The sequence below is a fragment of the Diadema setosum genome, chromosome 21 (assembly GCF_964275005.1).
Source record: "Diadema setosum chromosome 21, eeDiaSeto1, whole genome shotgun sequence".
NCBI classification, from domain to species: domain Eukaryota; kingdom Metazoa; phylum Echinodermata; class Echinoidea; order Diadematoida; family Diadematidae; genus Diadema; species Diadema setosum.
This window is the reverse complement of record NC_092705.1, coordinates 11,801,803-11,828,943: the sequence shown is the minus strand read 5'-3', so window position 1 is coordinate 11,828,943 and position 27,141 is coordinate 11,801,803. Positions and strand designations below refer to the sequence as shown.

General features: G+C 38.0%; 1 protein-coding gene across 1 annotated transcript; it reads right to left on the bottom strand.

The window, feature by feature from the left end:
- Window positions 1-631: 631 nt before the first annotated feature.
- Window positions 632-26,264, bottom strand: LOC140244923 (chordin-like protein 2). The gene is made up of 10 exons (XM_072324532.1): window positions 26,183-26,264; window positions 10,697-10,894; window positions 9,379-9,542; window positions 8,311-8,416; window positions 7,517-7,699; window positions 3,672-3,769; window positions 2,985-3,087; window positions 2,071-2,253; window positions 1,265-1,376; window positions 632-812 (listed from the first exon to the last, which is right to left on the bottom strand). Exons 1-10 carry the CDS (start codon window positions 26,262-26,264, stop codon window positions 632-634), a joined length of 1,410 nt encoding a protein of 469 aa, XP_072180633.1.
- Between the last annotated feature and the right edge of the window lie 877 nt (window positions 26,265-27,141).

Below are 27,141 nucleotides of genomic sequence, written 5' to 3'. Positions count from 1 at the left end.
GAAATTCATGATGTGACAGTTGGACAATGATATCAAGAAAATATAAGGAGAATTTCACCAATGTTCATCTTTTATAAAGAGTACACATTTCTTCTACTTTTCACTGACAAACCTTAAGGGTTTGATAATTCCCCATCCTTTTGGAAAGAGGCAAATCAAGTGCTCTCTCATTATGTTAGAAAAAAAATGAACAAAAAAGAATGTTGAATTCACTTTTCTTGATACTGTCCAAGTGTGGCATCAGGAATTGTTGCAGTCTTATATCCAGCGACAGCGCGGTCTTGAAACTTTGCACATTCATAACCTCTAAACAGACAGTCCATTTTCCCTCAAAATTCACTGATATACTACTATCTGATGTTTGATATGCATTCACTCGATGTGCATAAATATTTTGGTTTCATTCTCGTTTAAGCCTTTTCAGGCACAATACCTACAGTTTTATGATCACTTCCATGGAGCTGAAGACGCTCTCAACAAACACCATTTAAAATTATCACTGTCTAATATCATTCTTCAATATCAAAATAATTTGATAGATCTATGTATAGAATTTACAAAAGGCTTTCGTTTTATTTGCAAAAGAAAAAAGAGAAAGAAAAATATGGACATGAATTTTAAAAAGAAAAGATCAAACGACAGTCCTTGTTTCCCTCTTCGGTCTCGTCTGCCATCTTGTTCTGACGTCACAGTCATGTGACCTCTCCAGCGGCCGCACGTCGAGCGTGCGCGGCAGCTTTACGACCTTTCGTAGGCATCGCGGGGAACACCGCCTCTGTAGCTTGGCTTCTTTGCCTTCCAACTTGTGAACTCTCCCTGTGATTTCGGTTTAGACAAAGGAAACAAAAAAGATACAGAACGTGATCGAACGCAAATGAAAAATCAAACTAGATGGACAATGAAAGATATGGTGCCTAGTAAGTAAAAGAGACTGTAATAGATATTCATTTACCATAACAAGACTTTCATAGAGCTTCATAGTCTGAGACATTTATTGATACTGATCTTGATATTGATTCGGGAATTGTGCCCATTCTTAAGAAGAGAGAACATGGAATTCTTTAAAACTTTATAGAATCACCACTCTTTGCTCAGACTAGCATTGATACGTTTGTCTATATCCTTCACGTCCTTTGCATATCTGGAATCCAATTTGCTGTCGGGGGAAATTCTCATTTACTGTTGAACACTTTGCTGCATGGATTATAATTACGAGTGTACTTCCTTATGCTTGTTTGGAAGCACGAACATCCACACACAAAACTTACGCATTGTCGTGGCGCCCATAAGATGAAATCGGCCTTCCCGATTTTGGCCGAGTGCCCTCTGGAATCGATCTGAAGAAAGATCTTCCACCATAAAGTTTTGAAATTCACCTGCAAGTTGAAGAAAGCCATTGGAATGATAGATTAGATCAGTCCACATGTTTTTCTCACACTTGATTCGACATAACTTTGTTAATTTAGTCTTTCTTGTCCTAAACCTGGTCACGTCTCTCTCTCTCTCTCTCTCTCTCTTTATTTTTATTTTGCGGGTTTTTTTTTTTCTTCTTCTTCTTTGCAGCAATAATCCGTGCGGAAGTCCCAACCATGTTCATATTTTGACTACATTGTCGTTTTCCCAGGTGAAGTCAGCAGTCCGAGTTGTCTGAGTTCTGTTCCAATAATCTCTTTGGACTTCCATGATCATTCATTTACTTGCGAAGTTGAAATATACATCGTACATCTGTAAACTGTTGGATCATGATTACTAAGATGAACAAGCAAAATCTGTGGACTAATCATATATCGCGTGATATCCAAATCAAAATATGTGGGCATACTTCAGTTTATTAAATGAAGAGCAACCCACATCAGTGCATCGCAGTAATGTTTGTTTAGAGTACAGATACCAGAGGCATCATATTACAAATCTTTCTAGTCAATGAAAGATAGCAATAGGAAATACCAATCTATACTTCACACACTGAAGCCCAATTTCTTCCTACCAATTAGTCATTTTTTTTTCTTCTTTTAGGAGACGGAGGGGCACTATTACAGCTTTCCACTTAAAGCATTCAGTTAAACTTACCATCAATGAAATCCCATTTTCTAATTTGTACAACGCTCATCGGTAGGTTTTCCAGGGCGTACATGAAAGTTTGGACGCCACCTGATCCCTCCACCAGCTCAGGCTGGTACCTATAGAGGAGTGTGGTCTCTCTGCCCCGAAGACATAGCGGTGGCACGAGCGTTGACGGCTCGTCTGATGCATCTTCATCGAGTGGACGAAGAAATAAGACAAAACAAAGTTATCGATAATCTTCTTGTGCGTATAATACCTGTACAACGGAGACATATTGTATTCGACATCTGTGACGAAGTGCAGAGCCAGAAGAACTCAGATGTATTTGAATCATACGCAGACTATACAATAATACTTATCACACACAGATTCATGTATGTAATGTATATATATTTATGTAAAGTTTATAATCTTACTGCTTGAAGTCTGATCAGGCGGAAAACAAACACAAATTCTAGTACCGTTCTGTGCAAACATGAAAGTACATGATAATATTCCTAGCGTCTCTACGCCCAGCCGAGTGATAGTAAGATGTGCTGAAAATATCAAATTGTCCCCAAACGAACAAATCCATTGAACACCTGGACACTTTAAAACCCCCAAATCAAAACTGAAATGGTATTCATATCACTAGAATCAAATCGTTGTTTAAACTCAGAATATGCATAATATCAAATCCGTTTTCCACCAACAGATTATATCCTTTGCTAACTCCATTATACCTTATGGTTTATATCTGTTATTACTTTCTTTCTCCATTTCTAAATCTTACTCCTGCCCTTCCGTCCTTCCCATTTTGCCTCCTTCTGTCCGTTTATCCGTCCGTTTTAATTCCCCTCTCATTTCCAGTTAGTTTTCACACTCATTTTTAATGCATGGATTATTAGAAACCTTCCCCGTTATTATCTTTTGATGCATACCTGTGCACACCTTGCAGCATTGACCGGGTATATACTGGGGATTTCGGCACGGTAGTTCGCTGTCCGCTTGGCACGTGAGCCGGCTACAACTCGTCTCGCCATTCTATACACACAGGAAAAAAAAAAAAAGAAGAAGATGATGATTCTGGTTCCACTTCTCCTTACGTGCGGTAACCATGGTAACTGAGGTATACACGAGTAGTATGGTCAAGCCCCAGGATACCTTGACTTCCCTATATGAATGCTGTGGATCATCATCATCATCATCATCATCATCAATAATAACAATAATAACAATAACAATAATAATAATAATAATAATAATAATAATAATAATAATAATAATAATAATAATAATAATAATAATAATAATAATAAAAATGATAATAATAATGATAACAATAATAATAATAATAATAATAATAATAATAATAATAATAATAATAATAATAATAATAATTCTTTTTGTAGCTTTCTCATCAAGCAATGGCGGCATCCAAACTGTAAAAAACAATCACAACTTTAGAACGGGTTGTCAGATTGTCCTCAAACTTTCACTGATGTGTTGAATTAATATTGTTGCTTTCACTCAATCCACATTCATATTTGGACGTTGGTTTCCTTTAATAGCAAATATATAATTTCTCCCCCACGAGACAATCACGTGACCATGGTCCTGGTACTAACCTCGCATTGGCAGAGAATGCAGTCCATCCGACCGAACGGGTTTAACACAGGGTGCCATGTTTGGCCATGGTAATACGTATGTCCATTCGATTCGCAGGCTGCAAAATATAGAATAACATATCATGTAATATCGATCAAATTCACATTCTGAAATTTTACAAATGTTTTCAGGAAAAGCTACAAATATTTTTTATGTGATTGGGGTTATGTGGTTTTCGTTAGTGGGAATGCCGTTGTTATTACTAATTTTGTTACTGTTGTTACTGTTATTACTTATACTTTTGTTGGCGTCATGACTGATGTATAGCTGTTCGTGTGATATCTGATGTTCTGAAAAGCAACTTCGGACTACATCTGTATAGTCATGGCTTTGCATTATTGAAACTATTCCAGCATACAGCCCTTTAACCTCGCAGTCCTCTCATTAAAAAAAAAGAAAAACCGCGAGCTCTTTTGTCCAACTATACTATTTAAGAGAACAAGAATAATAAAAAAAAAACTTTTCGAAACTTTAGATTACGTTTTCTATGATGTGTCGTGAATTTGATGACCAATACATTTTTGCCATTGCGCAAGATCTGATGCCCAACAGTTGGACTACCAGGCTGATTTGATGATTTGATGTGATATCATTACTTCCTAATTACTTTCACGGGGTGTGTTCGGAGTTTTTAAGACACATTGTTATCTTGAAAAGAAACTCCTGGATAGTTTCAAGATTCACGTAGCTCTTTCGCATTGCATCCGTATTTTCGAAAGTACATATCAAATATTATAAATTCTTCTTTCAAATGAATCCGATTGTCACTCTATTTTCACGTCTTTTACAGCAGGTTTCTGGTTGCGATCGTGTTTTATCGTTGTAAGCACATGTAATCGAATTGAGGGAATTACTAAGTATGACGCTCTTTTATGACTCTAGTAACGAAAGTGTCCACACACATGTTGAAGCGTTCGTTTCATTGACAACAGTGATTTCAAATCCATGCAGAATATATTCAAAGCTATTTCGAGCCTTTCTTGCGAAAGCCTATCTTGAGTTATTATATTACTCTTTTTCCTGAAATTGTCACATTTTTTTTTTATTCTTCAACATTTTTTACACTTCCGACGGACAAAAAGTCTTAAGTAGAAATGTGCCAGACATTATGATGCTATATACGCAGCGCTTACGTCTTTAAGTCAACTTTTAAATGTTCCGGATGCGCATGACTGGCATCAATTTTCCCGGGCGTGGGAACGGGATCAAAGAGTGATCATCGGATTTCCCTCCATTGGACCACCGAGGCAAAATATACATGGACAAAATTGCAGTCATTCATCCTACACTGTTGGGATAGATCTGCGCGGGCAAATCTTGAGGTGAAGGGAATGGATTCTGGAGTCACATTCACCCTATTATATGAAAACCTCCTGGTCCGAAGCGGAAGCCGTAACCATGGCAACCAACAGACGAGGATTTGAAATTAACCACTTCCAGACTGTGTGTATTTATGTTAGAGGGTATCCCAGACCGCTGCCTCATTTTTGAAACGTCTATAATCTTCTCAGAAGCAGAAGCGATCACGAACATGGCGCACTAGCATTTATTTTCATTATACCTTTTTTTTTTTGGGGGGGGGGGGCGGGGGAGGGAGAAGGGCAACGGAGCTTTCGCTGTTGTTAGCTGACCGTGTTTTAAACTGAGATGTCTCACGTCTTGCCCATAAAGCAATGAAAACATTTTCCGACACTGTTCTTCAATTTTTGACAAGGTGCAACATAACCAAAGTCAGTGAAGTAAAGCAAAGTTTACAGCGAACAGATTGTATCCATTCCTACATTGTTATCGTTGTTGTATGATAAATTTGCAAGAGGTCCTTTAAAGAAGATGACTGTATCGAAGGATGAATAGTTTCATCACGGTTCGCAGGAATTTGGGAATCTTTAAATTCCTGCAAGAAATTATGGATATGGGGAAGGGTGGTTTTTCTGGTATTGCCAATCAACTGACTACTTCAACCTGCACCTAATTAATACTTTAAATCTGTGGTTTGAATTTATTTTGAAAATTATTATGACTCCCATTTTCTGGCACTAAATTGTACTTTTTTATTTTTTGGGGCTTGAAGCCCGCAGGTATACTCATACGTCTTTGATTCCAGGATTATATCTGTATCATATTTCTCCGTTGTTTGCTGCAAATATTTTTCTGTATCAACGCCTTAGAGCTCCTTGATATAAACACTGCAAATATTTTTCTGTATCAACGCCTTAGAGCTCCTTGATATAAACACTGTATATATATATTTTTTTTCTTCTTCTTCTTTCTTTCGAAACAATGATACAGTTATAGTAATTTTGTCTATTTTGTAAAAAACATATCATTGTGTGTGTGCTCTATTTAAATACTGTACATTATTTTGGGTTGAACCATGATATGGATGTGTCTGTGCGTGGTTGAAGGTGTGTGTATGTGGTTGAGTGTGTGCACGTGGATGAGTTAGTGTGCAGTACACGCGCGCGTGTATTGTGTAGTTATTTGAGTTTGTCTGAAGAATAATATGAGGTATTCATCAATATCATATGAGCTCCCTCGTGGAGACGTAATGAGCTCCTTTATGGAGACAATATGAGCTCCCTCGTGGAGACTTTATGAGCTCCTTTGTGGAGACAATATGAGCTCCCTCGTGGAGACGATATGAGCTCCCTCGAGGAGACTTGGTATGCATTTAATATTCTTGTTTATATCTCTTTACGATCTATAATGTTTGTTTTATGTTATAAGTGCTGTCTGGGGCAAATTATTTGTATAGGGCCCCATTTCTCTCTCTCTCTCTTCTTTCGATCTTTAAAATAACAACAACATACTTCAACCAAAATGATTTTAATATTAGCTGAGGGGATCCTGCTCAAGCTGCCGCTGAAAACCCACTTTTTCTTTGCTCTTCATACAGTCTTACATTTCTAGATTGAGGGTTTCGAGGGGAAAGAAATCTCACAGACTTGAGAAGATTTAGAATAGTACAGGAATCAAACATTATTTGCTGAATTTTCTTCTTCCTAGCTAGCTATATTTTTCAAAGCAGATGTGGTTTGCCGAGTAAAAACACCCCCTTAAATAATCTTGTGTGTTTGTCGATAGGAAGGGGAAATATACAAACCAGCTATTCTCCCCACTCTTAGCTCTACCATCAGATATGATTCGATTTTAGGAACACATTTCACGTCCCACGTTGAAAACATTTTGGCACAAATTTATTGTCATGTATTAAGAAGTATAGTGAAATGAAGAATGCAAATCATTTGGGTAAGAAAATTGGGTTTCTTTCCAGCATGTGTGGCAAATAAAAAAGTGAGGAATGAAGCTACGGCGTAATTTCGTGTATAAGTTTATCTTATCGATTCGGTTTGATTCATATATTAGTATTTTCTCAGGTATGGAAGTGAACATTTGTATCATGCTGTATTGTTTACCCACTCAGAATCTGCTCGATGAGTGATGACCGAATTATCTTTGATTGTATTGTTATGTGTATATGTGAGGCCATTATCCTCGTCAAGCATGCTCTTGTGATAATCTGGTCTCGCGGATTCCTGTTACTCCTACATTTGTTTAATTTGTCTTTTAAACAACTGGTACGTGAAATCTGATTTTCATTTAATGTGTAAAGACACTTGCTCGAAATCCTCTTTGTACTATTAAGAAAAACAGTTTAAAAACATTTATGTTAACCATCAACCAATGTCCATGTAATTCACTGTTCAAATAGTACTCAGGAACTTTGTTCAATTGGCTTTCTGTTATATTCTTATACGAAAGAGGAATGTAGCAATCAAATCAAATCAAATCAAATCAAACTGACCTAAATAACTCGTCGGTTCTTCGACGTTGCCACTCGTGACGTCGACACCCTCGACGGGCACAGAAGGGAAGTTGTTGACGACGGGGAGGTCATTGATCTCGAGGAGGTCATTGGGGTTGATTTGGAGGTCAAGGCCGTTCGAAGCCGGAGCGTCTTCGCCACCCTCATCGTCGCTTTCTTCGTCTTCGACGACATCTGACCCAGAAAATGATATCGGATGATATTTACAACGCGAAAAGCTGCTGATTACTGCAACACTACAACGGGCTAATGAGAAGTTTCGCCATTTACGTCTAATAGGGCAGACAGGCAGATGATGGGAGTAAAAAAAAAACAAACCAACAACAAACAAACGGAAACAAAAAACACGTTCTCCGTGAAGTAGGAAAGCTGTTTGATACAAAATCCTACACACACGATTTAACCGTGCCCTTGGTCACTTGAATGTGCTTTCATGTAATCTAAATGGCTTACTGATGAAGGCCGTTAACAATCAAATATGAATATGAAATATAAACAACATATATATTATATTATATAAAAGATGTATCGTTCAAACAATATTGGTAATAGTATTGCTACATAAACTACGAATTCAGGTCACTGCCAGATTAGCTTTGAAATTTTACACTGCTGTTTCAAACAAAAGAAAACGAAGAAGAAGAAAAAAAAAAACCGCTTTGAAATGTCATGCTTAAATTACATAATACACTTTCAATGTGACAGAGTGGAATGGAATGACACACACAAACAGGCACTATGAATCAGGGCGGAGAAAATGCTTGTGACGTTACCTGCATATAAACAGACTGGACAGCATGAATCGGGAAACATGACCCGTTCGTTTTCCGGACAAGTCAACGGCAGGCACGTTTTTAAGGCGCAGTAAATTCTTCCTAGCTAAAATAGAAAACGAACGAGAGAAGGTATTGTGATGATTTTCATTTATATAGGCCTATATCTACGTCTTTCTGTCTAGAAAACAATTATGGCACGACAAGCTGTTGCAGATGTAACGCCTTCCATAGGATTATAAATTTCAATGCTGGAGCAGATCTCACCGTAAGTCGAGTATCACTACAATAGTGAAATCAGCTTCTACACTATTCCGATACAAAGCAACCTTTGAATATTTCTTAGTATTGATAACGAGGCAAGCCGTTATACAACATCATGGACCACACTCATTAAATTCTGCTGAATAGCATGCTTGGGTTAACACATAATAATACTTCTTGAAGTGATTTCCGTTTAAAGATCACCAACTTTCCAGTGAAAGTTGTGCTTAGTGAGATTGTAAGTCTGTAAGTGACGAGTGAAAGTTGAACAACGCCTCTCGTTACGGGTCCCGTGTTACCGCGGTTTCAATAGGCTTCAGCGAATATTGGTCTCTTTTGCAAATTGCTCCAATTTCTACAAATTTGTCTGAATAAAGTTCCTGGTATCATCGTGCCATCTATCAAGTTGTAGCTCAATCTCCTAATGCGTCAAGCGTTACAAGCAAAAGTCTACCCCCGCAGTTCCTTCAAGTTTCTGACGTTTGAACTGTTCTTTGGTCAAGTTAAAGCTGGTAGGCAAGAATTCATCGTTACATTCTCGGAATAGACAAAAAGTTCTTACATCATGTTTGTCAGAAACCATGTTAGGCTATAATTTACTCGATTAATCGATGTCAACCTGACATAAGAAGTAGTTCTATCAATACGTTTCTTTTATTCCCTCTTCTATAACTTTTTTTTTTCCAACTAAACGTATTTTCACACAATGTGTAATACATTAATCACGAGAAAACTCAGTGAATATGGGTGTGGAAATAATGATTTCAAAATGAAGGTTACTACCAGTGGGCGTGGCCTACTCACCGTGCAGCCGCACTGGACGCATTGGTCCAGTCTCCTGGAAGTAAAGATGTCATCCACGCTGAATAAATCGCCATGCTGCAGTCGCTTGCCCTTGTACTCGCAGTCTGGGATAGACATGCCGTCCTGGGGCGCCACCAACGGAGCATCGGTGAAAGTGGCATCCTCTTTCAAGACAAATTTTCAGTACGAACCATGACATCAATATAGGGAAATTAATGTTCTTGTTTCTTATGCCCCTGACAACACAAGGCGAAACCAAAACAAAAACGATGGAATAGGAGACCAGTCCACAGCGTGACTTATTAGTCATATAACATTGACAGTGCCTAACATGATATGAGAAATGAAGGAACAGTGTATACGTCTTCATACTCTATCACAAAACGTCTGGTAAAGATTATCGTCTACGTTTTACAGTTGGAAACGACTTAAGTCAGAAGCAGAAATCATTTCCAATGTGGACGAAATGTAATCTAATTATTTCCTATATGAAATAATGTCTGACGAACGTTTATCTGATTATTCTTCATTATTATTTTATTGACTCATAGGACTGTTGAAATTCACAATATCTCGCAATAATGATTGATAAGAACATGAAAAGTGTCTGATGTGTAGTTCATCTTGGGGGTAGATCGTTAAGGAAAAGCGAGTGAAGGAATAAAAACAAAGGATGATAAAAATGGATTTACCATTCTCGCAAAGCATCCTAACGACACAATGGTCATAACAATCTGAATGTCAGTCTAAGCATTAATCATTCAACATATAGCGTTTCATTGGCACCGTGCAATATTTTGGTCACGTGACCGTGACGTTGCTTAGTCAATATCGTCTTTGTTATTGTGGTGCCTTTTTTTTTTTCTTATTCAGTCATTGCTGGTACACGGAAAGGACCAAATGTTCGAGTACTGTTTTGAGTAGGTAACTTTTCCACGTCAGAAGGCATGTAATATCTCAACATATACATTTTGGAAGAGGTGTGAAGATGTGTGTGATCTCGTTTTCACTACTCTGATGGAAACTGCTTCCCGGCACTCGTGAAATGTGGCGTTCATACAGTATTGTAATGATTGGGCATGGTCGTCAGCAGGATTTACAGGCATTTTTCAAACGGAAAGGAAAGATATGGTGCCTCTGACGGTCATGTCGAGCAAAATAATAATCAATTAATTAAATCAACAACGACAGCTTATACAAAAACTTTTACAGAAACTGGCGATCAGTTCAAAACACGTAATTCGCTCCACGAACGCATGTCTTCCCAACAACTGCTCCCTTTCGATAAAGCTTCTCCCTTTTCCCCCTTGAAACCTACCAGCGCAAACTGGACAGCAGTGCCCTGGCAATCTCCTCCTCGCCGTACACGCGAGCTCCGGACACTCGTCTCGCAAGCAGGTGACGTGATCGTGGTCGACGCAGGTGCATGTGGTGCATCGGTCGAGACCGGTGGGCAGGAGGAACGGGTGCCAGCTGTCTCCGAGACTGTACATGCGCCCTCCGAACTCGCAGGTGCCTGGAAGATGTTTCAAGTTGGAGTACAAATCGGAAATACAAGTCTTCATTCCATTTCGTTATGCAGCTGTGTATGGTGATTCTTTCAAAGACAGGGACCACACAAAATTAAAGTGTAAAAGAGTTGCATGATGGTAGGGAATGCAGGGGCGGATCCAGGAATAAAGGGGGGGGGGAGCGCAACTAATATTTCTGGTGACACTTCCTGGTTTCATTTCATTTTTTTCTTTTTATTTCTTTTGTTTTTAACAAAAAATAAAGGGGGAGGGGTTGCGCCCCCTGGATCCGTCACACTGCGGAATGTATGTAGTCTTTCATGTGCTGTATGTGCACACGCGCTCAGGCTCAACGTAAAGAAAAACACTTACATAAAAAAGGAGAGGGAGTTTTTGCCATTTACGATTCAAGGATCCCAGTGAAAGAGAATAATGATTCAACTCTCCTCACTAACAGCTCAAGAACCACTTCTTTCCGTTTTGTGTTTGCACGTTATTAAAGTCATATCGGTATACAAGGGTTCAAGGAAAAGGCGTATCGCTTTCTCTGACCGACCCTTGTGATTTTTCGAATTGTGCATTCACAGCTACAGAAAGTAATCTAATCGTATTTGTTTACTTTTTTTCGTTTGACATTAAACATAACTTATGATATCAAAGTACTCAATCAGACTTTCACTCATTTTTTATACTCCAATATGGTGTTGATGCGAGTGTGTATGGCCCATGCAGTTTAGACATTTTATGCATATATTTTATGTTTACCTATGCCTATCATAAATATATGTATAATGCATTATAATTTATAATCATATTAATGACCATTTTGTTGGCCAAATGGTCATATGGGAGACTCATGAAGACAATGCTGTTGTGTTTCTTGATTCTTTTGTCCTAATTTGACCCATGCAGTTCATAGTTGTTTAAAGCATTTTAAAGCCTGTAATAATAATGGTGTATGAACAAGGAAATGTGTGTTTGCAAGAGTCATGCAAAACCAGAACAAGTTCTGTCACCGAAAATGTAATTTCTACTCCAATATCTGAGCTTTTAAACGATTACGTGAGATGTCACTTTATTACTTGACTCTTCTTGTAAGAATGATTACAAAATTGTTGAGCTTGGAATGGCATATACTCTTTAATTTGAACCCGCATATTCTTTCTTTTCTCTTCCTGGAACATGTCTGCTTACAGTATCCCTTAAAAGCCATAGTCGTTGAACTGTTCCTTGAAAGACAGAGCTATTTCAGACAACACAGAAGAGAGGGAAGATATCGCTGAATCAGTAAATCGTATAAAGTACCTTTAAGTAAAACCTATTAGCAGAAAGCAAAGAAAAACTGTAATTGTAAAGTTTTGTTCGAAGGAGACACTGAAGAGAGACATTTGTTTTGCAGGCAGGCCTCAGTACACAGGCGTGGTGATAATCATTCTGTTTTCTCGCGAAAGAAATTACAGTTTCGACGTAATGAGTTTTTTTTGGTATTGATGCCAGTGCGGTGTAAGTGTCTTGTTTTCGGCGCCTCCTAGTGTAACCCATCGATTCGTCAGCGGCACTCAGGCCCGCTCTTCTGGGCTCCGACATGCCCAACTAACACTGTCTTGTCCACCTCTCTAGCCGAGACTACACGTCTACATCATGCCTACTTCACTGCGTGGTAGACCACCCCGAAAGATATCTGTTTGTCAAAACGTCCATTCACTAATCATTACGACATTGTGTTGGCCTTTTCACTACAGAGCTGTTGTTGTCAGTCTTGATTATGTGTTCTCGCGCACAGAAAACACACTTAGTGCGTGTAAGAGCTTGGCGACTGGTGTTTCTGTGAGAAAATAAAAGGATTAATTTGGAGAAGGCTGATCTCAAATTGTCGTCTGTGGCGCCTTGAATAACGGGTAACAAGGCTTTTATTCCCTGTAAGTGTTGGCGCGCTTTTGTCGCACGCCATTCTCTGTGTATACTGACTTTCAGTGAAAGCTAGCCGCATTGGTGTTGTTTGGCCTTGGGTGTAAATCAACGCCACGTTTCAAAGCCATGACAAGTCGTCAAACACGAGAGCTCATCAAAAGACCCCCTACTGACTCTCATAAAGCAAGGGATGAGGGACGTGGAATGGACACACTTTTGGCTTACCCCCACCCTTAACAAACTTTACGAAACGAACAAACAACAACATCAACATTAACAATAACAACAACAAAAGTCTAAACAAACATAAAAATGTCCAAACTCACAAAATCTCTCGACACCATTCCAAGTACCCTCCTACTCTCGTAAAGGGATCGTGTGGGCGCCATGTGTGTGGTGTATGCGACAGCGTACACATAATGTTTTATATTTTAAAGTTTATTCATCTCTACTTTCTATATCATAAAGAACAGGTGGGATTTTCATTATAAAGTACACGACGATTTAAAGCTTTGTCTGGAAAAAGAAAAAGCCCGCAAGCTTACAGAGAGTTAGCACGTGTTACACTTACAGGATGGTTAGCGTAGATGAAGGTTAGGAAGGAGGGTGGTAGGGGTAAGTATAAGACATTAGTATAGTCTGAACTTTACTGCATATGAATTTAGTCCACGTATGATTATGTTTATGGATTAATGATTACCTTAGGTTCATGAGGGGCAGGGGAACTCTCAATGGGGAGACGTGGGAGGGAATATAGGTTTGTAAAAGGTTTGTTCTAATAAACAAATTACCCCTGTCAATGCCTGTGCTGTCCAAAATCGTCTCTGCGTGTCTTTAATTATCTTGTGCTGTGAAATATCTGTTGGTAACAAGTAAGCTATCAGGTCGAATCTGCCCTACTAATTTGCATGTGTGTGTGTGTGTGTGTGTGTGTGTGTGTGTGTGTGTGTGTGTGTGTCACACACACACACACACTCAAAATGCATATATACGCAAAGAACACAGGACGATATATCTCGTATCAGAGTTTATTATCTCCACCTCTCTTCTCTTCCATTTTCTATCTATACATCCCTTTTATTCCTATATCTCGTTTCCTGATATGTTTATACTTGCATAATGAGTCATCAAATCTTATGTATGTTACTATTTTCTTTTTTAATATGTATATATAATACATTTATATTCATATTTACATATGCTGCAAAATATGATTATGTAAGAGTGTGAATTAGTACTGCATGTTTGCCATTTTGCAATCAGGTTAATCCTGTATTCTAATGCATGGTATTCTGATGTTTGGTAACACCTCTTTTCAGAAGACAAACGTATTAGGGCCTATATGCATGTGGCAATTAGCATGACTAATCCCAATTATGTATAGCAACTTCCATAAGTGCCACCCTTCTCTGCTATCTTTTTTGGCCTGTTCAACGCGGGAACATTTCTTAGACCCCGCACAAAGTTTGTTATTCCAAAGGTTCGTAATTCCGAAAATAGAGTAAGGTTACTTATTCCGAAGGTTCGTTAATCTGACAACGAAAACATGTTCGTTATACCGGAGGTTCATTAGTACACCCTTTATTTTCATTTATGGCCGATTAACGAGCCTTATTTCACTTTCGGATTGGCAAACCTTCGGAATATTGAAATTAATTCAGTTTCGGTTCGACGAATGTCGGAAATAATGCGAGTTAATTTATTTTCGGATTAACGAACCTCCGGAAGACCAAACCTCATTTCCGGAATTCATACGAACCTTCGGAATGAAGCCATAAAAGAAATGGTTGAACTAACGAACCATTTCACACTTCCGGAATAACGAACATCTATGCATGAATCTGCGTACGAAATTTCTGCAGCGGAATTACGAAACTTCTGGTTAACGAACCTTGCTTCATTTTTGGATTAACGAACCTTTCGCAAATAACAATCAGTGGTTGCCATTCATTCAACAGAGTATAGACAAAACAGTGTACTCATACAAACACATGTTACGTACATGTACTTGTAAATAACATAATATAGATTAATTGACGTAATTATCAAAGTACTGTTTGTTTGTATTAATGAGAGTATACAACAGTCTGTTCTTCATTAGAACACTTCGTGAATAAACTGAAGCTCATATAATGTATGACTAATTGTTAGTGTACCTTTTTTTTTCATCAAAAGGAATAAACGCGCATGTACTGTACGCAGAGAGATGTGAGAGTGTAAATCTCCCTATTGTTTGTATAATAATTCCATAGATAATGTAAAAGAATACAGCTGTGTATATGTATATAGAATTATATATTTACACATATATTACTGTACATATATATATATATATATATATATATCATTTTTAACAATCCTATATCTCGCTTTGAGTTTCTGCAGTTTTATAATTCCTTATTTCATTTTGTTCTGTTTTCATTGTCTTACATTTCTATTTACAAAGATTTACAAAAAAATGGGATATGATATCAAGAACATTTTCAAGGGAAGCACGTTTGATCTAGCTGCTACGCTGAACTATACAGTAATCCATTGGAGCAGGCTTTATGAATATTCATGTATACCACGGTGGATTTCCCAAGGCCAAAATGAAATGAATTAAATAGCACAGCTTAGCCGACATCCTTAACGCGCTCATCTTCTGGTGTCTGTATTATGCTTCAACAAATTCGCGACAACAGACGCCATGTGTTTTCGACTTTTCTCGTCTCATAAAAAGCAATCTTTACGAAGGCCATTAAATGTCCTCTAAGAAAAGTAAATACTCGATGCGGTACCTCGGGTCTCTCTGGAACATGCTTTGCCATCGCTGTGTTAAACTGGAGCCAGAAACAATGTTAAGTAAACATGTTTGTAGAGTGTCGATCCATAGAAGCTAATGTGACCAGTCTCTCTCCACCCCCCCCCCCTCCTTACTGCTACTACTACTGCTACTACTGCTACTGCTGCTGCTGCTGCTGCTACTGCTACTGCCACTGCTACTACTACTACTTCTACTACTACTACCACTACTACACGCACACACATACACCCTCTTTCATCTCGAATGATTTGATCTGTCGCTTGTCAATTTTCTTTTACGGCCCAATTGCAACGTCAATTTGTCCTCAAATCTCATCGTATAGCTACTTAACCTATCACTATTGTTCAGCGTTTTTCAGACGGACCAGGGACGGGCCATCTTCAACCTTGCTCCTTTACAAATATGGTCACTTTCTACAATTCTCAAGTCCTCTGCCACTATCTTTTCTCATTATAATAATAGAATGTTCTTTGGAATCCGAAGGATGTTCCCTTCAGGTGTATATGATATTTCAATTATATTGGGGCTTGCAAAAGATTTTGCCGCTGCTCACGAAGTTTGCTGCCGGAGCCTAGATAAGAATCTTCATCGGTGGTCTACGATGCCCTCAAGAATAACCCGAAGTTTACACGATCAGAGCCGAATGTGAACATTTTATTTTATCATGTGTCCATCTTCGCTCAATTTCTTGATAGTGTAACCCCTGTATTACCCGAAGATTTTGCTAAAGGTTCAGTTTAAAATAAAGATTCACATCTTTGTGTAGCCTTCCAGTGTGGCCCGGGTGTCATCGTGTGGTCTTCTTTAGGCATCGCAGATTGCCTTTGCTGCTGATCGGCTTTTAACCAAGTTCGGGGGCAACTTCGCGAGAAATTGAAAATGTCATAATCTATTAGTATAGCCAGCTTGTTTCAATTTCGGGAGAGTAATCAATCCCACCTTCCAACAGAAGAAATCACTTTTCACGTAGAAAATGGCAATGTGTCCATTTGGCCGTTCAAAAGGTCGTCTGTATTTTTTGAAAGAACGTTTTCTGTTATAAACGTTCGCTGTCACTGTTATCAATTATTCAAAAAGCAACCGTTTATCTTTTTTGTCGGAACAGAAGTGGATAAATTATGGAATGACTGTTATCAAGCAGTAAAATGCCACAATTTCCCTGAAAACGGAAGGGGAAAATAGTTCTCCTTTCTCCCACTTAAGGTGATATCAATTCTGGAGTTTCCCGCAATTATGTCGCTCTACAAAGTTTCTGGGTTAATGTACGCTGGATCTTTTGACGTAGAGACGTGCTTTTCACTTCTACCCTCTCGTATTATCGGTCTCAAACTCGTAAATCCTTTAATCGCTTGTTTACCCCTAAGTGATTTTTTTTTTTTCGGTCTCTGTCCACCCTCCTTCTAAAAGAACTCTTCAGTCACGCGTAACCCTGTTCTCTAACCACTGGTATGGCAGGTATTCTGATATGAGACGCCAACAAATTCTTTCTCGGTGTTGTCCTTACTCAATCTCGCCTGTCTTGAATTTTACAATACATTTCATGCCATCACACGAAGCATGGTATATAGGTATCTTCCTGTTTTTCTACAACCCACTTTTCCTCCCAGCATGAACTAAGTCTCGAGTGTTTTCTGATTCCAAAATGAAACTAATGTTGCATTTAATATAACCCCTGGTCCTCAATGCAAAGTAAACAAGTCATATCAAACCCCTTCTGCGACTTGAGCATTGACATCGATGCACGCTGTTTAATTATTTTCGGCTCTGATTAATCAAATTAAAGAGATAATGTTCAGGGAATATGCGTTCGTAAAGAAACCCAATGGGTTATCGATAATTCGACTGAATTTTCAATACCTGAAGTAAATTCACAGTGTCATGATATAAACTGAAATAACTGCATGACGAAATGTCGCCTCCATCGACGGTGGAAACCTGAAACTCCATTTTAACAAATGTAGTCAAATCTGTAATCCACGCATTATGAAATTTCGATGGCATAAACTTGTCAAATAAAACATATGTGACCCACTACAACAAAAGGATCCTAAAGTCGCTGACGGGCGAGCCAAGCATGGCCCAGAAAAAATTGCTATTTTCTGGCCTTTCCTTTGATCATTTAGCTTCGAAATTTCGGCAGATGATAGAAGATACATTAGACTACAAAATTATGTAAAAACAGAAATCCGAATGTTTTGACAGATTTTGGTGTTCTGACTTCAAACATGATTTTCTTGGCTCACCCGTCAGCGACTTTAGGATCCTTTTGTTGTAGCGGGTCACATATCTTAACATCTAATAATCATCTCTAAGCGACACGCACATAACATTACAATGTATAATGTATATGCAAGTTACGCCTGTCGCCCATAGAATAGATCTAAACCGTCGATTTGAGGTAAATCATGTCATGGTTTTGGTCATTACCCGGTTTAAAGAGATAGTATAGTTTTGGTTGAGGTGACGATTCAGCTTTTAACATTTTTGCGAGTTACTTAGAAACCAGTTTATGAAATGTTAAAGAAGACATAAATAAAAAAAAATATTCAAAGTTTCTTTGATGAAAATTGGTTTTGAAATGGCTGAGATATCAAAAAAAAAGAAAGAACGTGAAACAAAGCGATCCTATAATGATGGGTCCCACCTTCTATTTGGATCACTTTGTTATGGATAGCTCAGCCATTTTCAACCAATTTTCATCACAAAAACATTGAATTCCTCTAGAATGCATTATGCTCTTTCATATTTCATAAGAGTTTTCTCATTATCTAAAAAAAAAAAAAAAAATCAAAAAGGTTGAAGCGCGAAGCTCCATTTCAACCAAAACTGTACCACCCCTCTTTGGCAATTTCAGTAGGAGAGATGTGTCATTCTGTCGTATTCTGGACGTATGGAATCATTGTGCCCCTGCTGTTTTTCGGAGACCAGTGTTGACAATTCAAGGGGGGGGGGGGGGGGGGCTAAATGTGGCATGAGAGTGAACACACGATTAAAAAAAAAAAAAAAAAAAAAAAAAAAAAAAAAAAACCTGCTGAAGCTGCAAGATTGCATTAAGATGCATGTTTATAATAATTTTTTTGGTCCATTTATTAATCACTGACACAAAAAGCGGGACGGTTATTTACGGACTTGTGATTTATCTGTTGAAATTGCATGCGTTCCTAATGATAGTTATGCAAAGATATCCTGCATGGATACATTGGAAACGTATGATTGAATCTATTAAAGATTATTACATCGAGTGTATTTTAGATCAATCTATTCTTCGTCATATTCTGCCCGATATACAGACGTAATGAATCTTTGTGAGCTGATTTTTGTAAATTCCCATTTTTGTTTCAATTAATGCCCTCAATGCAAATGCTGAGATGAATGAACTTCAGTCAAGATAACACATTAGTTCTGGGCCCTGTTCTATGAAGAGTTGAAATTGATTACTTAGTTGATTTCAACTGTAAGTCTATGACAGCCTGTGTGGTTTCTTAAGGAGATTTAAAATCAATTTTATCTTTAGATTAAACGGGGCCCTGGTGGTATAGCATTAGCCACATAAACAACCCTGCCAGCTCGGGCGCCTTACAAAATCACTCTATAACATAGCAGTGTAATCCTAACATGGATTTGATAATTCTGCTGCCCTGTAATTGGACGTACGAATAAAGAGGTATAACCCACCCAAAAAAAAATGAATAAACTTCAAGAGAAAGAAAAAAAAAATCCCTTCAGAACTATACAAAAATGATTATTTTGGGGTGGATTTTTTCTTTAATTCTGTGATAAGTACCAATCTGTATACATTGTGCGTACAATTTTATTGACTTGTGTTTTTGACGTGGTATTCAGTTATGAATTGAGGGAAAAGTTGTTGATATGCTTTGTGTTATGGAAGTTTTGTGTTGATGTGGAATACAGGCTATGTTTGTGAAGGAGATACAAAACATAGACGTTTAAAGTAACTTATTTTCACTACCAAAATAAGCGCTTACTTGTTATTGCAGGTCCGCTGAATACGCTGCAAACTCTTCAATGCTTTTGAGGCAAAAGACGGGAAGATACGTCGCGACTGACTTAATTTTATGCGTTTCCATTTGACTGATATTCATTAAACCACCACTTGAGAGCAGGATGTAGTTAGCAATAAAGTACTTTTGCTGTTGTTATTTTGTCATTCAGTAATTGAATTCTTCCCCCATTAGGCGTTTAAAGTTCTGCGTATATCCTTTCTGCTTGCCTCCATTTTACCGTTCCCTAAGGGGCTCTGGGTCACGATTGTTTCGGACACGATCCCTGCTAGAACCGCCCCCAAAAATGAACGAAGCGAGCCCTAGCTGCTCCCCATCCCCACTCGACTCCGCAGCAAACCAGTCGGTCTTTTGTTGGCACAGAGTTTAATAGGCAATTACAAGCCCTCTGGGTCCGTTATGCCTTGCTCGTCATACCCGGTGCTCAAAGGCGAAGCGTGTGCTCGAGGCAGACACGGGGCGCCGACTAAAACGTTTAATTGAGAGAAGCATTTTTTGTTTACCAAACAAGCAAAGGAAATTGTTCGCCGCTTCCGCAGTTATATGGCAGAGGTTCCTTTCTATCTCTATTGTTCGTTCTCTTATTTCCTTCATGCGCTTTGATCTCTGAAGCTCGAGTTTATAGCTGGGCAGTGAAAAAAAAAAATGGCCCAGACCTCTGCGAAGAGACAACTGGTAGAATGCGGTTTTCTACCACCCATTACATTGCACAATACTGTAATGACAACGTTGGAGTGGAAAGATAATTTTTGAATTGACGTCGGTGTATCATTGAGGGACCTTTTTAGAAGTGGGCGGAGAACTACCGCCCCCTTTCGTTGGAGAAGATGATTGGTTATCATGATGATGATGATGAATGCGTTTGTGATGATGATGAAATTGGCATATGTGAGCTCCGCTTGTTGAAATTTTTACCGGCTGCATTGCACTTCTATTTCCCATGATGAAGTATAAATAGAGTCTTCAAATTTGACCTTCATATTAAACATGCGGATTGAGAGAATGCAGCAATGTTAGTGGAACACATATGTCAAAAATTGAAGAAAATGGGACAATCCGTTCAAAAGTTATGAATTTTTGAAGGTTCAGTGCTGGCACCTCTGGGAAAGGAGATTACTGCAGATTGTTATGTCACATGTTTAATGCCTAATAAAAGAGCACTTGACTTGTCTCTTTCAGAAGGCAGTGCGGATAATAATACCCTTAACAAACGTCACGGAAAAGTCAAGGGAATGCATTCTTTTTTTGTATGAAATTTTGTAAAATTCTTGTAAGGTTTCCCTCATGTCGTTCTACGCATAACAATCTTAATGTATCCTTCTTTATCTTTAATGGTTCCCGTTTGTAATAACTTCGCGTTAACAAAAGAATTATTATGCACTTTATGCATGTTATGAAGACGACTTCTGTAGTTGCTGTGGTTAAATTAATTATTGGCACTTGAATCTTTATTGATTTGATACGAAGACAACGCATTACAAACTTTGGCTGAAATTAAGGTTGCAGTCCGTGATTACGAAAGTTTATTAAAGGGAACATTAAAAAAAGAGTTCGTGTTAAATACGATGAAAATTTGAAAACGAAATGAGGTTCGTAATTCAGAAGGTTCGTTAATACGCAGTAGAATTGATGAACCGTATTTCATTTCGGATTAACGAACCATCGGAATAACCAAGCTTATTTCATTTTCGGATAAACGAACCTTCGAAATGACGAACCTTATTTCATTTTCGGACTGACGAGCCTTCGGAATAACGACCTTTATTTAATTTTCGGATTTACAAATTTTTGGAATAACGAACCTTTGGAATGTACGCCATAGAATGTTCAGATTAACGAACCCTTTTCATCTTCGAATTAACGAGCCTAAAGCTATAGCAAATTTGTGTGTTTCAGAATAAGGAATTACCTTCAAAATAACGAACCTTACTTAATTTTCGGATTAACGAACCTTCAGAGTAAAGAACCTTATTTCATTTTCGGACTGACGAACTGTCGGAATAACGAACCTTTCCATTTTCGGGTTTACGAATTTTTGGAATAACAAACCTTATTTCATTTTCAGAATTACGAATCTTTGGAATAACGAACCTCAAGCTATAGCGAATTGGTGTGTATCGGAATGAGGATTCTTTGGAATAACGAGCCTCATTTTATTTTCGGATTAACGAAGCTTTGGAGTAACTAACATCTCCAGAAATCAAGAAGGATGGCAACGAAGAGTTTGTAAGTGTGAGGGAACATCTGACCCATACATTTGATATGACAGGACGGAGGCGTGTTTCTAGAATAACTGCCCTTATTCCAACTGCCTAAAATGAGAGTGAAGAGTTCAACTACAGTAATAGCAAACATGACAGGGAAAAAATGGATTGGTCTGATATTGAATTTCCGTTCTTCGGGGTAGAACATGATCCATGCGAATATTTTTAAATTCTTTACATACCTCATGTTTCTGCACAATGCGATATCCTCCATTAAATTACGATGCACATTGTCAAGATTATGCCTAAAAGGATACGAAATAAGAAATCGATGTAGAAATGGCAAACTTTTATTATAATGCAATTTCATCTATCGTGTAACTTTGTAACTGTGGTGCAGTTAGATCAGTGTAGGGATGAGTAGCTGAAGGGCATACTGTAGTACAGAACATAATTTTCAATAAATTATGTCTTTAAGTTTTCTCTGCTTATTTGTTTTCTTTATCTCGGGGTGGATTTGTTGTTGTTGTTGTTGTTGTTGTTGTTTACTTGTTTATTTGATAGCTTCGGAATTTGGGGAACATATTCTTTTTATGTTGTCTGCCAAGACGGTTTAGGACAGTGCGTCAGAAGGAATAGAAATTTTTTGAAGCCTAGACATATACGCATTCTTGGCGGTATTAATCAGTAAAAATGCGATTAGTGACGACAAGATCATACATACAAATCTGCATCAGTTAAAAAAAAATAAATCCGAAGTGTCTTGTATCTGATTAACATGTACGTAATCCTGATCTTTCTGGCTTAACACCTATTTTTAATGAAAAACCGTGCTTTCAAACCTACTTATCAAAACGCAAGGTTACACAAACAAGGATCGGTTACAGCAATGTGAGTGACAACAATAAAAGGCGATTAAAGAAAATTGCAATTTACGTATTCGAACATACCAGAGGGATTTGCTTATTTGTTCATGTTTTCCACATTATTTGTCAACGATACACCTCTCAGTACCTATCACGTCATTAGTATTAGTCTCGACAACTACTTTAAGAGCCTCCATCCTTATATTGTGTTACATAAATATTATAGAAGACTATCTTTAACCCCCTCGTACTTCTTTCTATTTAGTAATGTGTCCAGTGAACGATTCATATAATTATCTACTGCATACAATTTTATTGATAGTACGTTTGTCATATCTAGTCACTTTCTAGTGAAAAGCAATATTTGGTTGATGAGCAATTTTTTTTTCATCTGTACCACACAGTGTGATTACAGTAAATCCTTCGAATGGCTACATAAGTCACTTCTTCTTCTTCCCCCTAATATCCGTCACATTTCGAATGTTGACTCCTTTAAAGTTGCCCTCAAGACTCATTTGTTCATGACCATTTTCCAGTAGAATTGTATATTATGATGTATATTTTTTCATTATCATTATTGTGTCATTCATTTTCATGTGCATGTTTGTGTAAGGATTTTTGTATTTCATGACTTACTTCTTCTACTGCGCCTTGAGCACGTTAACTACGTTGTATGTGGAACTGGCGCATTATAAGTACCCTGTATTATTATTATTATTAATAGGTCACTATTTCAACGGAGAATCAACCATGCAATACTTGTCAAAGTCAACTTATCGGCAATTAATCTGCCCTGAACAGCACTTCATAATGAAATCTGATAAGCTTATATGTTACTACAGTCAGACAGTTTAGTGGTACACTCTTCACACATTATCTGAAAAGAACATAGTACATGCAGGGGAACCCCCTGTGCACAATATCCACGCCCAAGCGATCGAAACCCCGACTTTACGGAGAAAAAGCGCAGGGTCCTTGGTTTGAAGACAGCCGACAGCTAGAATAAAGCACACGCTTCTTCGTTGGAAGGGCTTAGTTCTACTCCGAGAATTTCTTAGTTCCATGAATTCTTTCCCATATAAGCATGCCGAATCGCTCTCAATGGCTGGCTATATTTCCCAGGGTACGTACTTTCAGGAGAGAGTCTTGATTTCTCAAGTCGTCATATCTGTATCAAAACTTTTTTCTTTCTTTCTTTTTTTTTCAGGTGGTTATGGTCTCTGATCAGTCTAAGTGATCTCTTGCCATTTCATTGTTTGGCGCACTGTTGAGATTGGAATAATCTTGTAGAGGATAAAAGGGTTTAAAACAACCAATTAACCGACCTCTCTGCAAAGAGGAGAATTCACTAAATAGAGTATGCCAGTTTTCTTTTATTCATACAATAAAGTTCAGGGCAAGAAGAAATGGTGTTAGGATATAATTATATTGCAAAATGTTTCGTGGGTGTTTTTCTTTTTCGCGTTGAATTGCTCAAAGCATCTTCACTTGGTGTATTTCTTGATTGCTTTGTCACTAAAAGTAACGAAAACTAGTTTTAAAATCAAGAGCATTAAGCACGTCAATGTCAGATGAATATGAAATACATGCGATTTCTTTCATATCAGACGAGTGGGGAGACAAACGGAAGAACCTTGTTACAATAGAGGGGGAGGGGCAATGTCTCCAAAGAGCTGGTGCACATTAATGTGTGTCTGTGGTACTTAATTATCAATCTTATAGTTTATAAAAATGTAATTCACTTTTGAAATTACATACATTTTCGGTCAGTTTCCCTTTGTTTGAGTTTTACAATATGAATGATTTCAGAAGCTGTTGTGGAGACGAAATGTTCGCTTTTTACAGACTCCGATTTCGTGTGTCCATGAATATTCCTGAGTTAAAGAATAAAAACGAAACAACCTCGCCATACAACAGTCGGCATGAAACATGGGAACCACCTTTATGGAGTTGTGTATTTGCGTTTCAGACTGTTGTTTACTTTATTTTGTCCAGCATTCCTTAAGTGAAATAAAAACGGAGAAAACAACTTCCAAGCCAGCCGAATGATGCATTTAGTATTGCAGTAAACACTGTAAAAAAGTATTCATTCAACCGGTTACTAGTTTTACTTGTGTTATGTAACCCAATAACTGGTATCGTACTCTGGTAAGGTCTATGGTGTGGAATACATCTTCACAGTTTGTGCATCTTAACATGAAATCGAATTTGGTTTGCTTGTTTGTTTGTTTGTTTGTCTTTTCAATTCGGACATTCCTTTAAGTATTCAAATCTTACAGTAAGGAGAGACGAACAAACGTATCCGCTACACAGTATATTTTGGATCAAAGTGGCTGTTTGTATCTATATTCTCAAATATGTTACATTCATTCGTGTGTCTTAGAGAGAGTGATGCACGGAATGACATCTATGTACACTGCAGAGAATGCAGTTGCGTAAATGAATATGAAGAAAAAAAAACCTGCACCATGGATGCTTGTTTTCAAGAATGCAATTCGTCCTTCGATTAAGCGCAGGGCAAATTGAACACTATGACGAATAGAATTGATACTCAAACTTTAACGTACATCCGACGGAATGTTATACTAAGTCTGAACAAAATTTCAGCTTATCCACTTAGCCGGCATTAAGTATGTCCTGCTTGAATACAAAATTTTCATCTTTACGTTGTTTTGCCGTGTTTCTAACGGAGAAAAATCACATGTTTATTGTTTTTCCTCCCATTAAGTTAAATGCGTTGACAAACGATGTTATCGATACACGGTGATTACAGGGATCACAATGTTGACCGTTGATTGTTGTATCGTTTTGTTTTACGACAAGAAGTGAAACTAGGCAAAAGTGCCAAATCCATGAAACAATAAATGAATTAAGTTGCCTGAGGATTTTCAGCAGTTTTTAGAGAGGTCATGAAATAAAAGACACTGATGAAAGGTAGCTATTTACAATTTACGTCATATGATTTAGGATGAAATTAGTTTCTAATTCATAAACGCCTGTGACTTACAAAGCACTGTAAAACAATTGAACTATCGAACATGTTTGTAAAAGTTAACATTGTCGGCTGGAGAGCAAATGTAGAAAATAAACAAAACATCTGTTTGTAGTTTATGCCTTTAAACTTTTACTTAAGCATCTAGTCAATAAGTCCGATGTTAATAGATACAATGCCAGACTCAGTAATGATCATAATAACAATGGGGGTGTGAGAATACTTGCAGAAAAAAAAAAATCTGAACAAAATCTTAAAGCTATGAAAAAAAAAAATCTCAAGTGCATGAAATTAGTAACCTTTCAATGCATTTAAATTGCCAAAAAGTGGGCTTTTTGGCAGATAAAGAAATATGAAATCGGACTAAACTCTGAATTCTCACATCCCTGATAATAGTAATCGCTCAGAATCAAGAAGACGTCGGTATCTATGGAATGTTTGCCTATAACATCCCTCTAAAGTGACGTCTGAAAGATGAAAGTCTCATCTTACCTTGTTCTGGTGAAGACGCTACTGAAAATATGACGATGGTAAGAATCCAGAGAACTCCAAAGTTTGCGACGCGATATTCCATGTTGCTCCACAATTGTGTCTGCCCGTCTCTTTCTTGAGATGAAAATGATGTTATATCCCTGGAGGACGAATTGGATGAAAACCCACAAATCGCTGGGTTAGAGTCTAAGCGTTGTTCCCCACGTTGCACTCCGTTACGAAAAGTTATTTCCTTTGTAACAAGAGGAGACAAAATATCTTAATAGATTCGAAGGATGGTGTGATGACACATACATAGGAAAACAGAATAAATATGAGTTGTTGCTGGTGAAGATAATTAAAGTGTCAGTAGAACTTAACAACTTCTTGACCGGCACTACGATATTCCTGTGTCCGTGTATTGGCAGTAACTTAGCTCCTTATGTATCCATCACATTACAGTTCAGATGGCGTAAGTATTGTAACGAACAGACGAATCGTGGTATAAGAGGGGTGGTGGTACGCTATCAACCTCCCGATTCACTTCCTTACTGAAATACCTTGACAAAAAATATATGCACGTCGTCTGCACGAGTGACGACGAATGAATTCCTCCGCGGGGATTTCAGACATGATATACCAATGAGGGGGAAAAAAATCCTCGGCCGAACTGCGTGAGCGATCGCACTCCAACAGCGCTCCTTTCTCGTCAACTTACGGATTCATTTTTTTTTTTCTCCCCCTTGCTTACTATTTCTGCCTGCGACTACGTAGTGGCGCGTATCGCGACTAGAACTCTGCCATGGATGCCGATTTGCCTTTGTCTTACGATGATGATGGAGCCGGTTTGTCGTGAAGGGAAAGCTTCTTTTTGTTATCATCCAAAGAAAAAGACAATGATATTCTCTTCTCCTCTAAATACCTATAAATGATGGCGGGACATTAAATCTTCCGACTATGTATCAAATTGCCGCGATATC

Excerpts from the sequence above, each read along its gene's own strand:
- LOC140244923 (XM_072324532.1), bottom strand. The coding sequence starts at position 26,264 with ATGGAATATCGCGTCGCAAACTTTGGAGTTCTCTGGATTCTTACCATC. Across the intron at positions 10,895-26,182 it reads AGCGTCTTCACCAGAACAAG|GCACCTGCGAGTTCGGAGGG; the intron begins GTAAGATGAGAC and ends AACATCTTCCAG. Across the intron at positions 7,700-8,310 it reads TCCAGTCTGTTTATATGCAG|ACGAAGAAAGCGACGATGAG; the intron begins GTAACGTCACAA and ends ATGTCGTCGAAG.